Here is a 15,587-nt window from a genome sequence, read left to right on the forward strand (position 1 = left end):
TCTTTACCACCTTGTACGGACCTCTGAATCAAAATTGCCATATTATTGCATTTTCCACATATGTGCATTTGTGAGCGCTCACTAAGTGTGAAAAGTCGTTCATGCAAATTCGCTGCAGCACCATGAGCTATAAGACAGTCACCCTCCATTTCACCAAATTTAATTCCACCAAAGCATTTTCTGTCACACACAGGTTGACAAAGTTTAGTACTATGATTCTTTTAGCAACTCTCGTCTTCTTTCATAAGAAAAAAATAAGAAAATATTGGCAAAGACATGCTTACTAGTGTGCAGCTAGGAATTCGTGGGAAGCAAAGATAATGAAGGAGAAGTCCAAAAAACTTCATATGTGACGGAGAGTGGCCACATCAAATATTCGAGCCCCAGGACAATTTTACTAAAAGTTAGATTTATCAACTAGTGAAAAGAGCAAATTGTCCAGAAGCTCGAGTGTTTGATCTGGCCACTCTCCTTCACATATGAAGTATTTAGACTTTTCCTTCATTATCTTTGCTTCCCATGAATTCCCTGCTACACCCAATAAGCATGTCTCTGCCAACATTTTCTTGTTTTTCTTTGAATATAAATTTAAAGAAATATGATAGAAGTCTATAGATGACAATGAAAATTTTCAAGTGAAGAGATCATTAATATAGCCAAAGAGTGCACCTAATCAATTTAATATCTATAAATGCTGAAGATATTGTTAACTGTTTTTTGTTCAGAGAAATTGAATGTAACAATATAAATAGTTGGCAAAACAAGTAAGAGATAAATGCTAGTAGTTGGTAAATGCAATAAAAAAATAGTAAAAAATAAGGCCACAAAAAGTAGGTGATATAGGTGATAAATGACAAAAGGTAGCTAGAAAATGCAAAAAAGATAAGTATCAAGTTAAAAATATAGCAAAACAAGCTAAAGTCGTACAGCTTTTTCAAAACACTTCAGCCCAATGTGCTGAAGATTTTTAGTGTATTTCTAAAAACTTCAGCCCTTGATAAAGCTGAAGTTTTTGTATTTGATTCAATAGTTTTTGTCGTACAGCTTTTTCAAAACACTTTAGCCCTGAAGTTGTTTAGTGTATTTCTAAAAACTTCAGCTCTTGATAAAGCTGAAGTTTTTGTATTGGATTCAATAGTTTTTGTCGTACAGCTTTTTCAAAACACTTTAGCCCTGAAGTTGTTTAGTGTATTTCTAAAAACTTCAGCGCTGGAAAAAGCTGAAGTTTTTGTATTGGATTCAATGTCGTACAGCTTTTTCAAAACACTTCAGCCCAATGTGCTGAAGTTGTTTAGTGTATTTCTAAAAACTTCAGCGCTGGATAAAGCTGAAGTTTTTGTATTGGATTCAATAGTTTTTGTCGTACAGCTTTTTCAAAACACTTCAGCCCAATGTGCTGAAGTTGTTTAGTGTATTTCTAAAAACTTCAGCGCTGGATAAAGCTGAAGTTTTTGTATTTGATTCAATAGTTTTTGCCATACAACTTTTTCAAAAAACTTCAGCCCAATGTGCTAAACTTATTTATTGTATTTCTAAAAAACTTCAGCTCCCCTAAGCTGAAGTTTTTTGTTGGATTCAATAGTTTTTTCGTACAGCTTTTTTAAAAAAACTTTAGCTCAACGTGTTGAGGTTTTTTAGTGTATTTCTAAAAACATTAGCATTTGATAAGCGGAAGTTTTTGTCCTTCAGTCTACACTTTTGTTATGACTTTTAACCAAAACTTCAGCTTAAAAAGCAGAAGTCATTTACTTCATGCTTAAGTTTTTTCAACAAAAATGTACTTAAAATTCATAATAAAAGACGGAAACATATTTGTATGAACAAAAGTGAAATAAAAAAATACTTAATGTATATTCACAAAATATAAATTATGTGCAACCAATCCTCTAATCAAAAAATTCACACACAGTCTCTTCAAAATATCCATAATCATGTCCTTGTTGTTCTTCTGGAGTTTCATAGCCGCTATCTTTTTTCCACTTTCCATGAGCCCAAAGATTGGCAGCCAATTCTCTCCTGAAGGTCAATGACTGACTTTGATCGAAATTGAAGACATCTTCTTTATTCAACCGCATATCAATTAACTTAAGAGCAAATACAACACAATCAACACTACAAGAAGAACATGAAAAATAGTTAACACAACGGCAAAAAATAATAAACATAAGATGCATGGTAAAACATATGTGAAACACGTACTTGTTAGTCTGATGCGGTGAGCTCATCCACTTAATTTGAAATTTTTTCACGGGACTAGCCGCATAAAATTTATTGTGTGCCCCAAATTCCAAGCATTTGAGACAGTGTGGGATCAACCGGGCATAATTTCTGACATGTTAAACCGCACGCTTATATGTTACACTGCCCATGGAATCATACACATATATAATTTTATCTTTAAAGTCCAGAATTCCAAAAAAGTAGTGCGTAGATCTCTGGCCCGTCATTGGCTTAAGTCGAAATGGAAAGAATACTTTTTTGGCAAATGCCCATGAGATACCACAGGAAAGGTCGAGGCCTTTTACGTAGTTCGCCACCTTTTCATTCGTTTATTCTTCCTCAAACCAACTAAAGTCCGTAAGTGGCCGAATAACCGCTTCTTCTTCTTCTTCTTGAGCCTGTTGTTTGGATATCCTCTTTCTCTTTGATTTGCTCTTTTTTTATCCTCCATTCTCTTTTGCTTCCTTTTTCTAATTTTATCCATCTGTTCTTCTGAAGGATGAATACCAGCCAGCTTAGTCATATACTGATCAAAAATTAAATCAGTTACTGCAAATCTTGATTTTGGATAAGCTAGAAGGTGATAGCAATATTTTTGCGCAAGTAATATATGCCCACTTCCATATGCTGCAAATGAACAACAACAAATGATAACATATGAAAAAACTACAAACAGCATGACAAAAACTTAAGCATATTCAGTTTGAAGTGTTAGAAAATAATCTAAAAAATTTCAGCATGTTTGATTTAAAAGTTTTGAAAAAAACTAGAGAATGCATGTCAAAAACTTCAGCACGGATAGGCTGAAGTGTTAGCAAATAAGCTAAAAACTTCAGTATTTTAGTATGAATAAAGCTGAAGTTTTCCAAATTATAGTACAAAAACTTTACTATAAAAAATAAGCTAAAGTTTTGGGAAATACAGTTGAAAACCAATTCAAAAAACAAACTTAATAACTTACTTCATCCGCAAGATCAGAGTTAGGATCCATAAGCTCGGTAAAGAATGATTTTCGAATATCAATTCCAGCTAATCTGAATGGATTGGAATCATATTCACTGGCATCCATCTCCAACCACTCTGTAAATCTTTGCATCAATCCACTGTCTTGATTAACATAATGGAAGGGACACCATCGTATATTCTTTCCTACTTTCCAATCTTGCCCCCTTTCCTTTCGTTTATGAACTACGTAAGGAGATCTCAACCAAATACTCTCATATGAATCCTTTTCCCTTTTTTCTGGTTTTCCTTTTGCTTGCTCTTCCTGCTGTTCCATCACAACTAACTGTTGTTGTTCACCAGCACGGGGAGAAACCACAGCCATAGTGGCAGATACTTGACCAACTCCCTATTGTTCACGATGTTCTTATCTCTCTTCACGAACAACAATAGCAGCAGAATTACCTTCTGAATCAGTCCATTGTGTACTACCAAGTGAAAATGAACATAAATTGAAGTTGGAGATATCACTGGTGTCACACATAGGAGAACTGGAAATCTTCCTTCTCTGAGGATTTGGAAGAAGTTGTGATGCATCAGATGATATCTGCAAAAGCAAGGAAAATATAAACATAAATAAAACTGATACAAAACACACATTAGGCAAAACAATAGCTTGTAATCGAATTGCAAAAAATAACTACCTGGTCTAAGTGTTGAGACACAGATGGTGTTTGCATTCCAACAGATCCATTTCCTTTACCTTCAGATCTGCCTGTATCTTCATGCGAAAAAATAAAAAATATATATAAATAATACTGACTAAATTTTATAAAATAATACCAACACACTTCACACCTGTCTGTGAGCCAACATGTGTGAATAAATGTATTTCTTCTTTTTGATATAGCTGCATAAGCTCACCAAATTCTTTTTGAGCTGCCTCGAGTCTTTCTGAAAAATCATTCAAAAACATAACAAAGAAAATAAAATATGTAAAGTTTCAAACTGTAAAAAATATACTTCGATCAAATGTAATAAATTCATGATCTATAGAATACCTTGACGTTTGTCTTCCGCTGTGGTTTCCCCAGGCTGCATGCCTTTCTCGATATCAGCATTTCCAGCTTCATTCAATTGTGCATCAACATCGAGGAGCATTGGAGTATTCTCTGGAAGGTTTTTCTCAACTCTACCTTCATTTAATTTAGCATCATCATAGACTTTTTGAGTTGTGTCAATTGAAGCACAACTAGTTTCAACTTCCACTACATATTCATAAAGAGGGGGAATAGGTCAACTAGTTTTTCTATATATATAACATAGTAAAAATTTATACCTGTAGTGAAAATTTCACTACAGGACATTATCAAAAAGATCAGTTAAAACTTCAATCTCTAAGAAGGCTAAAGTTCGACAGTTACAAAAACAAAAACTTCAGCTCTAGAGCTGAAGTTCGACAGTTACAAAACAAAAACTTCAGCTCTAGAGCTGATGTTTGACAGGTATAAAACAAAATCTTCAGCTGAAGTTTTGTTTCATATTTTGTGTTTTTTTGTTATATATTTTTATGAACTATTATAAACTTCACACTTTATACCTGTAGTGACAATTTCCTGCGTATCACCACCTAAAATTTCCTTGCAAATAGCTAGTGCTCCATCAAACAAATTGCCCTGTACAATATCGCTTTCCAAAGAACAACTCGATGTATGTTTTTCAGTACCAACAACTTGATCATCTGCACCTTGTTGTTGAACAAGTTCATCGCATTCACCAGCCGCTTCCTTACGTGTAGCATTAGCATCTGCGACTTTACGTGATCTATCATGAGCAGCATGTTCTTCAACTTGATTATATGCACATTGCTTGCTACCAACATTCTCAGTTGCTAACTGTTCTTCATCATTTCCATCTCTGCTCAATATATCAGCACTGGAACGTTCCTCTTCAACTTGTTTCTGAACATGTTGATCGCCTTCAAAAGTCGCTTCCTCACATGTAGCATTTACATCTGTAACTTTATCTGATGAATCATCAACAGCATTAATATCCGATGGAAGTTCATAACAGTCGATCACCCTATCATATTCTCGATGGTTACTCAAATCAAAATTGCCATCGTCCATTTCATTTGATTTACTGACAATCTTAAAGAAATGTTCAAACTTCTCATCGAAATATTCATAGAAAAAAATTTACTAACAATGATTAATCTGAATAACATCAACAGAATAAAGATTTCTCTATTAATTAGATTACCTTCACTTTTTCAAAAACCGCATCAACAATAGCAGATCGCTCATCCTTTTTAAACTTATCGAAAACTTCATTCACGATCGTGCTTCTTTCTTTTTCTGCATGCCTTTGAACCACCGTCGTTAATCTCTAGAATAGATGTACAACAAAAATTCAGATATAGAAGAAAACTTCAACTCAGAAACATGTTGTACTTTTACAAAAACAAAACCAAAAAACTTCAGATCAAAACTTACAGAACATATTGTCTCAAGTAATTCATTGTCATCAAAGTCAGATGTAGAACGGGTAGAATGACTCTGGGTACGAGATGATTCGCCAATAAAAGTAGTTCGATTGGGTTCTTTTGATCGACTCCGACTACGTGGTGATTCACCAATTACAGGAATTCGATTCGCTTCTTTTGATCGACTCAGAGTACGTGGTGATTCACCAGTTGAAGGAACTGCATTAACTACCTTTGAATGAATTAAAGGCATTGAATTCAATTCTTCTTCTGTAGGAATTATATCCAATACCCTAAAGTCGCGATATCTCTGTTTAATACAAAAAAGTATATTATGAGGAGAAAAAAACTAATACATCAACATATTAACACAAAGACAAAAAAAAGTAACTTACTTCATGAGTATTGAATATATGATAAAGTTCAGGAAATTTAGGCTCTCCCACACATACATAACATAACATCCTGGGAACCTGAGGAGTATCAAGGTACTCATCCTCTCTTATACACCTCTCCCGAACATCTGGGAAGCGCTCATAGAACCAAGCACATAACGGATATGGAAATCCACCAATTTTATACTCAGTTGTATGTAATTTGTTCTGCTTGTCCAATGCATGTTTCAGTGAATAAATAAGCTTCTCATAAGCCACATTACCCCAAGGATATTCAGCACAATCCTTATCATCTTCAACAATAGATGCATACTCCTCCATCACACATGACTCGGTATTTTTCCCAAACAAAATAGAATCTACAACAAGAATTTCCATAAGCTTAACAGCATCATCATTACTCTCACATACGTGTACGTGATTCACAACATTCTTTGGAATTTCATTGCGAGTCATAAAACTTCGAATATCCTTCAAAGTCACACCCTTGGACTTACCAAAATACCGCTTCAGAAAATTGCTCTCTCGATTAATTGGTTTTTCAACATTATGTCTTGTGATCCGCAAACCACACATTATGTGAAAGTCTTCAAGGGTGAAGGAAACATCATGACCAAAAATCTTGAAACTAATGGAGTCTCGATCATTGGTGAATATTCGAGAAAGGCACAGACAATGAACCAACTTCATGCTGCATTGGAAATTCTCCACAGCCTTAATGTATCGAAATGTACCCGTTTTAAGCTTATCCCATTGTGTAGGAGTCAAGCAAGTTGCAATTAATTTCTTCAAATCGTGGTTCCCCTTCCAGTAACCCTTACAGTTAAATCAATCTCCAAACTCAAAATATCTTTGCCCTGGTCTTGTAGGTGGAGGAGCAGGGACATAAGGACCTGGGGGTATTATAGGTTGTCTAAGTGCTTTAGGTGCTTTGCCTACTTTAGCTGCATTAGGATCTTTAGGTGCTTTAGGAGCCATCTGTTCAAAAAAAGTAAAAGTTACAAAAAATAACATCAGGATATTATCAAAAAGATCAGTTAAAACTTCAATATCTAAGAAGGCTGAAGTTCAACAGTTACAAAGATAAAAACTTTAGCCCTAGAGCTGAAGTTCGCCAGTTATAAAACAAAAACTTCAGCTCTAGAGCTGAAGTTCACCAGTAACAAACACAAAAACTTCAGCTCTAGAGCTGAAGTTCGACAGTTATAAAACAAAAACTTCAGCTCTAGAGCTGAAATTCACCAGTAACAAACACAAAAACTTCAGCTCCTTAAGCTGGACTTCACCAGTTACAAACACAAAAACTTCAGCTCCTAAAGCTGAACTTCACCAGTTACAAACACAAAACATTCAGCAAAAAAACATGTTGTAGTTTTGACAAAAAACAAAACACAAATTCTGTTTATCTAAGGTATCATTTAACTATTTTAAAATAAATAATACTACAACCCCTATAAAGTATCATATATTTAACTCTCAAAAATTTTAAGTACTCGTTCAAAAAAACTAAATATAGAATTTTCATCAACAACATAAACACTCGCTCAAAAAACCTAAAAACACAATCGTAAAAGTAAAACTAATGCACTTATCAAACTAAACCCTAAGAAAATATTTTATCATAAATACATGACTATCAAAACCAAAATCAGAAATTAAATCGTAAAACAAAACCCAGAAAGTTATTGTAATGTACATGTGATTAAATCGTAATGTGGGAACAACGACGACTAGCAGTTGAAAAATCAAAACAACAACGAAAACCGTTTGATTTCAGAAAAGAACAAATCAACAAACGCGAATAACGGGAGTGAGAGACAGAGACAGTAGAGAACTAGCGTATACTTGGAGAGAAAGTAGTTTTTTAATAAAGAAGGGCAAAATAGTCTTTTCAAATGGCTTTTAACAAAAAAACGGGTATGGGTGCAAACAAAAAAATAAAACGGCTACAGATTAAAAAGGGGTGTCCAAATATGGCACCTCATATAATTTTTACATTAAAAACTTCAACTTCATCCCAAATGTGCCTATTAAATACACACAACTCTAAACATACACAAGTGTGTGGGTGCAACTTGTTGTTGACCCTGCTAATAAGCCCAATAAGAAAATGACAAGTCAGCAAAAGAAAAAAAGAAAAAAGAAAAACAGAGACAAACATTATTTTTCCTCCCAACAACCCTCCCCCCCCCCCCGGGTCTTCTTCCCTGATCTCTCTCCACCTTTCATCGTCTCCTTTTTCCCAAAAAAGTATCATATCAAATACTTCATAGTCAACGAACTAATATGTTAAGATTCCACTTCACTTATTATCCCCCCAATTTCTAAAGTCCTCCATTTCTTCTGCAATTCATCTTTAATGTCTACCCAATTTTATGGCCAGTAAAAATAACAAGAAAATTCATAACCTGCTATATCCACCGTTATGACACCACCGCAAGTCGATAAACATTTGATTACTTTTTTAAGGAGAAAACGAAAAAATATTGGAAGATAAATCTATTTTTTTTCGTTTCCAATCAATCGATCTCATTGGAGGAATAATGGAAAAAAGAAATGTTTTGAAACAAATTTTAAAAAAAATGATGAACATTATTTCACGCGTCTAATTTAGGTGCAGCTCACACAAATGTGCCATGTCATCATTTGTATTTAATAGATACACTTTTGTTTGAGTTAGAGTGTTTATTAGGCATTGCCGTTAGTTGAAGTATCTAAAAGAAAACTGAGACCAAATTTAAGGGGCCGCATAGGTATTTACTATAAAAACTCTATTATGACCTTACGGATCTAAATATCTTAAATGGAATAATGAGGGAGTAAATTTGATTGAATAAGTTTGTATAGTGGATACATTTGAAAGAGCAGCAGAGCCTATTATATTTGGCTTCTTTTGCCAAATAAGATGCAGCTCTTATCTGGTGGCTGGTAAAAGAGCTTTGTTGCTCTATATAGAGTCCGGAACCTAATTGTGGTTCTTTTGGACTCAAAATACACAAATAAGTGGGGGGGAAAAAGTTACATTTTTATATATAGCGCCACAATACCTGGCGCTATACATTAACAGTAACGGCACTGTTAATGTATAGCGCCAGGTATTGTGGCGCTATACTGTAAAATCTGACATGCCCAGGTATAGAGCCACAATACCTGACGCTATACATACATCATTAATGTATAGCGCCAGGTATTGTGGCGCTATACTCCTTTTTTTGGCCCCACCAACAATTCCTGACTTCAATCATTCAAAAGCATATAGTGCCAACTTTTTGGGCGCTATATATATATATATATAAATTCCGGCTGGCCATTTTCTATATAAAGAGGTTAAGATTGTATAGAAATTCATTCAAAAAAAATTTTAACTCTTGTTGAACGTTTATTATTGTTAAATTCTCCAACATTTTTTCATTATATCTGAAGAGCATAGAATAAGAGTTTCATTGTATTGGGGGGGTTAGGTTGTGATGGAGAATAACTCCGTGGGCTACAGTTTACCTGCTCAGTGTCATGTTAAATTGCCACTTACAATAGAGTACGATAAATTGATATCGTTGTTATGCAAAAAAATGAGTGTGAGGAAACGTTCAGTGATACTTAAAGTAACTGGAAGATATCCGTATTCCGTCACTCCGCAAGGGGTTGCTTTTTACTCGGAGTTTAACATCGACGATGATGAAACTTTGAGTGATTTTCTGGGGACTCTGGACGAATGCCAGGAATTTCTTGTAATCACAATGTTGGAGATGTACGTGAAGGTTGAAGCCGTTCCAAAAAATGAGGTTGTGCGTAGTAGAGATAACCCTCAGTCATCGGGTGGTTATTCTGGAGCAGTTTTTGCCGGACAGTTTCCAGATGAAAGAGTTTTCCTTGATTTAAACTTATCACCGTCGGCGAATGAGCAGCGAGAAAATAATTTATACCCTGCTTTCCATAATTCACAAGACGAGTGGTAAACTTCAATTTTCATTTGTGTTAATTATGTATATTTTTGGCGTATTGAATTTGTATTAACGCTCATATATTTAATAGGGGGTACCGGCCGGATATGAATTTTACAAGTGGCCCATCCGGTAGTCATCACCTAATTGAAAACGTCAATCATGGAATTTCATCACATTACGACTTGTAAGTGAAGTGATATAGCCATATGGAAAGCATTTATTAATTCAGTAGCTTATATTTTTGTTGGTTGTGCAGTGAAAACGAGCAAGTTGAACCACCCGTACTCACTCAATTGACCGAAAATGATGTATTATATCGGGATCTGGCAGATGCACAGAGTGAGGAACAGAACAGTGATTACGATAACAATGCCGATGAATTTGGAGACGAGACACCCTTTTTCGTGAGGATGGTGATGAGCAGGATGAGGAGGAAGGACCTGATTTGAAGAGAGACCCCCTAGACGAAGAGTGTACGAGTCCGAAGTGTCGTTTCATTCAAAGGAGATTCCTTACATTGATAACTTGCCAACCGTGCCGGATGTGGAAGCTCTCACAAGGGATTTTGATGAAATCCGAACAGCAATGTGGGATGAGTCTAGACCAACGGTGCTTGCAAAGAGGATGCTTTTCCCCGATAAAGCGCGCTTAAGCAGGGCTTGTAAAATGAACAACGTAAAAGAGTGTCGTGAGATGCAGGTATGGGAGTCAAGTCCGGTGGTATACAAAGTTGTTTTCCGCATGTGGTTTTGGCCATGTAATTGGATGTTGCGTGCGACCAAGAAGAAGACAGGTATGTGGAAAGTGGGTAAATACATTCTCACCCACACATGCGAAATGGACACATTCAACGGGAATCACTTTAACTTGGATATTGACTTGATTTCTCTTGTACTTATTCTGCACCTCGAAGCGTCCATAAGGTATACAATCAAAGAGTGCATTACATCAGTCCACCAGGAATATGGCCATACCATTACGAAAAGAAAGGCATTTCTCGGGCGCAAACGAGCGTTGAAATTGTGTACGGTAATTGGGATAAGTCATTTGCATCTTTGCCAAAGTACATGGCCGCACTGCAGCACTTGAACCCCGAGACAGTTGTTGAATGGAAGCTTGAGCAGAGTTCAGGAACACCATAATACATATTCAATTACGTGTTCTGGGCCTTTAAGCCAGCAATTGATGGTTTTTCGCATTGCCAACCCGTAATATCAATAGACGGAACTCATGTCTATGGAAAGTACGATATCAAGCTATTGATAGCCATGGCAGTGGATACTAATGGACAGATATTTCCTCTAGCTTTTGTTGTTTGTGCCAATGAAAGCACGGAGACATGGATGCTGTTTTTGAACCACCTGAAAGAGCACATTGTCAAACAGCGTTCAGGTATTTGTCTAATATCTGATCCGCACGGTGGTATATTAAGTTCTATGGAGAACTTGCCTGCATGGCAAGAACCTTATGCATACCATTATTACTGTGTGAGGCACTTTAAGGCCAATTCTAGAAGGCACATCCCAACAAGGATCTATATGATTTGATGTGGATGGAAGCAACAGACCACCAACAGCATAAATTCCGGAGGCATATGGATTCTATCAGGCAAGAAGATGAGGCAGCCTATCGTTGGTTAATGCGACATGACCCTGAAAAGTGGACGTTGCATGCGGATGGTGGCAGACGATGGGGAATTCTTACTACAAACGTGTCAGAGTCCTTCAACAGGTTGTTGAAGTCGGCAAGAGGATTGCCTGTCATAGCCATGGTGCGGATGTCGTTCAAGCAGATGGTAGAAAGGTTTGTTGAACGGTCTGCAGCTGCAACGGAATTGATGGAGAGGGGTGTTGAATTTATACCAGTGCCGATGCAGAGATTTGAGAAATATAGACGGCGAGCACATTGGCATTCATTTTTGCAGTATGATAACAAAAGAGGTTTTTTGAAGTTCGCACCGCTATCCATAATAATCGAGGTAATAATGTACATACCCTAAATAAATCATCAAGGTTATGCTCCTGTGGGTAATGGTCCATCTACCACATGCCTTGCTCACATGCCATCAAGTGTTTTCAACGTGTTGGTTATGCGGAGACCAACTATGTTGATCAACAATATAGTGTTTCCAAGTACCTAAACACATATAGTGGTCAGTTGCAGCCAGTGGGTGCTGAGCATTATTGGCCTCCGGAACCATTTAAAATGGTGTGTAACAAGTTCTATTTGCGTAAAAGACAGGTGCAGAAGAGAACGTGTATATGGAACCAAATGGATGTTAGTGATACCGTTTATGCGCGCAAATGTGGTATATGCTCGCAAACAGGACACGACCGTCGTAAATGTACTTCAGCTGGTTTGGGTGGCAAAACTAATCAAGCTCATGGTGGGTATTCTTCTAGTGTACCTAACTACCCATGAGTTGATGTTGTAATAATTAGTTGTTATGTCTATGTTGCAAGATTTATGAAATAAAATTATGCTTGTTAACTATGATTTGTACTTTCTCATTTTACCTATTTAAATAATAATTTAAAAAAATTATCTGTATATTTATTATGTGTGTTGTCTTGTCGAACTGAAAAAGCTGACCAGCTGACATAAAGTAGTCTTGTCAACATCATGATATTTAACACGCAAAGTATAGCGCCATTAGATAGTACGTTATGTGTGTGTTGTCTTGTCGAACTAAAAAAGTTGACCAGCTGACATAAAGTTGTCTTGTCAACATCATGATATTTAACACGCAAAATATAGCGCCATTAGATAGTACGTTATGTGTGTGTTGTCTTGTCGAACTGAAAAAGATGACCAACTGACATAAAGTTGTCTTGTCAACATCATGATATTTAACACGCAAAGTATAGCGCCATTAGATAGTACGTTATGTGTGTGTTGTCTCGCCTATAAATAATGGGCTCATTGTAGTTATGTTGTGTGCTCAAAATTTACTAAAAGCAAATATTTTATTAAAAGTAAGGTTTTTTTTACTAAAAGCAAATATTACACAAATGGCTCAACCTCTTCGTCCACCAAAGTGCAACTGTGGAAAAGCATGTTTGATGCAAAATATTTGGGACGGTGGTGAAGTTGGACGCCGCTACTGGCACTGTATGAACCAGTTTTACAAGGTTCCCGGCGAACCTATTTGTGATTTTAAGGAATGGGTTGATGAACCATGTTATCAGGAATGTTACAGAGAACAACTGCAGTTTCTTCATAATATGTGTTTAAGACAACGGGAACATGAAAAAGAAAGTCAAAAGAATTATTGCAGACTTGAGGGCGAACCTGAAGGAGGTGGGAGAAGAAAAATGGAAAACACAATGGAATTGTGAAGCACAAAAGGATCATAAAAAAATATAAACTGGAACTTGCAGAGGTGAAGGCGAAACTGAAAGAGGTAGAAGAAGAAAAAGAACAGCTGGAAGAACGATTTAAGTGGTTGGAGCGGAGAATAAATAGCAACCGGGACTAAACATTGGCATGTATGTGTTTGGTGTATTTTTCATATTTCATGTATTTTTATTATGTTGGCCTGCTATATTTGTGTTTGTGATTGTGTTTGTGTTGTAGTAATGTTTTCCTTGTTTGTTGTACTAAATTTTATTTTAATTGAAGTAGAAGTTAAGTTTAAGTGCTTGTGTTTTACTACATTTTATTATAATTGAAGTGGAAGTTAAGTTTAAGTGCTTGTGTTGTACTAAATTTTATTTTATGAAACTATCAAACGAATGGAGAACTAAAAAAAGTAATGCGCATATTCGATTAAATATTGTTGTTAATGTATACAAAAATATTATTTACACCATGTCAATGTGTCCCGCATCCGGTGCATCTCAATGCAGCCGCTGGCCTGAGGCGCATCCCCTTCCGCCCGGGTACGCTATCAGGATCATCATCATCAAGTTGTCTCCTTATAGTCGGATGCGGCGCATGATGACATGTATCGGTGGTGTTGTCAGCTCCAGTAGAAGGCTACATAATAATATGAAACTTAGTATAGAAAACTACATAACAATTCACAACAATTTATATTGTCTTACCATCATCGTCTCTAGATCCTGAATGTAGTCATCTGTCGCTACATCGCATGAAGCCTTAAAAAGGAAATTAATAAAGTTAAAGAAAATAAATAAGTTAAAGTTAAAACAAATTCAAATCAAATACTAATAAACTCATACCTGCACATGTGATGTGGAGCCATAACTCAGTCGGCGCCCACTATAAAAATCTCGGGTCGGTCGATCCTCAACAGTGGTAGACGGGCCTGGAAAGTATCTACCCCAATCCACTCCTTGAATATCCGAGCCCGTGATCAATAATTGACCCGATGGGGTCACCTGCGATGGCACTGGAGTGCGATAAATTCCATGGCTGTAAGACGGCATGTCCGTCTCATGCATGCCACCTGCCATATCAGCAGCAACATCATCAGCAGGAGCCTCAACGCCCCCTTGCTGGGGACCACCTCCTCTCCGCCCACGACCACGTCGTCCGGCACCACCAGCTTGTCGGCCACCACCAGCTCGTGGGATACCACGACCTCGATGGTACTACTCTGGGTCCATATAATCAGCCTCGTGTGCCAAACGCTAATCCGATCGGGCTCGCTGCAGTGTCTAGACAGCCACATCCATGAATCGACGACTATACTCTGCATCTGCTGCCCCATATGATAAACGGTATGCAATCCAATCGCTTGCACAAAGTAAAAAATATAAATTACATATTTGGCACTAAATTATAGGTATATAACTAATAATAACAGAAACTATACCAGGGTCTCGTGTCTCCCGGCGTATGGGACGTACCGACCGTGTGCCTGATGAATTGGGTTCCTGATAAAAAGTCAGAAAATAGTGCGGTACCATGCCATATAACGTTGAATAGGAAAGTGCTACGGAGGTAGGGTCAAGTCCCCTCGCCTGTCCCAAGTACCCAACTGCTCATTAAGCCATGCCATAAATGTGTCGTCCGCCCTGGACCAATCATCCCTCTCATAATGTAAAGCATGCCATGCAGGCGGAGTCAGTATAGGTTGCGGCAGGCCAAACTGACGAAATACCCGCTCGGAGGCATGGTGCTTGACAATATCGAGGCATATGAGCGGGACAGAAGCCCTCCAAATATGTCGGCCGAACGTGCAATACGCTGGCAAAGTACCTATCACCTCATCGTTGTACGGCGTCCAGATGAACTATCAAATAAGATCACAAACCGTTAGTATGCACAATACTAAGTTAATCTATAACAAGTAAGTTTAGTTAGATATTCACCTATGCGTCCTCCGGCAGATCCAACACATCCCTGCAAAGGGGGAGATTATGATGGGCATCATACTCTCATGCAAGAGTACGACGCATAACCCACCTACAGGCTAGAGGGAGTTGCGGAATTTCTATACTAGCCGGTAGCTGTGGTAGAGGTGGCTGAAACTGCAGAAATCGCTCCTAGACCCAAACCTAACATACAAAGTTGACGTAAAGTATAAGCTTAACTATAACTAGGTAGAATTGTAACTAATGGACATATTATTTGAATATGTTGTCATCTGTAGAAGCAGCAGAAAGCCACCAACGTCTCTGTGTGCCGATGCAA

At 37.2% G+C, this 15,587-nt stretch overlaps 1 protein-coding gene across 1 annotated transcript; it reads right to left on the bottom strand.

The window, feature by feature from the left end:
- Positions 1 to 3,589: 3,589 nt before the first annotated feature.
- Positions 3,590 to 6,732, bottom strand: LOC138871791 (uncharacterized). The gene is made up of 8 exons (XM_070149692.1): positions 6,043 to 6,732; positions 5,658 to 5,957; positions 5,425 to 5,550; positions 4,763 to 5,330; positions 4,224 to 4,430; positions 4,021 to 4,116; positions 3,867 to 3,937; positions 3,590 to 3,769 (listed from the first exon to the last, which is right to left on the bottom strand). Exons 1-8 carry the CDS (start codon positions 6,730 to 6,732, stop codon positions 3,590 to 3,592), a joined length of 2,238 nt encoding a protein of 745 aa, XP_070005793.1.
- Between the last annotated feature and the right edge of the window lie 8,855 nt (positions 6,733 to 15,587).

Source organism: Nicotiana sylvestris, chromosome 6 (assembly GCF_000393655.2).
Source record: "Nicotiana sylvestris chromosome 6, ASM39365v2, whole genome shotgun sequence".
Lineage (NCBI taxonomy): Eukaryota > Viridiplantae > Streptophyta > Magnoliopsida > Solanales > Solanaceae > Nicotiana > Nicotiana sylvestris.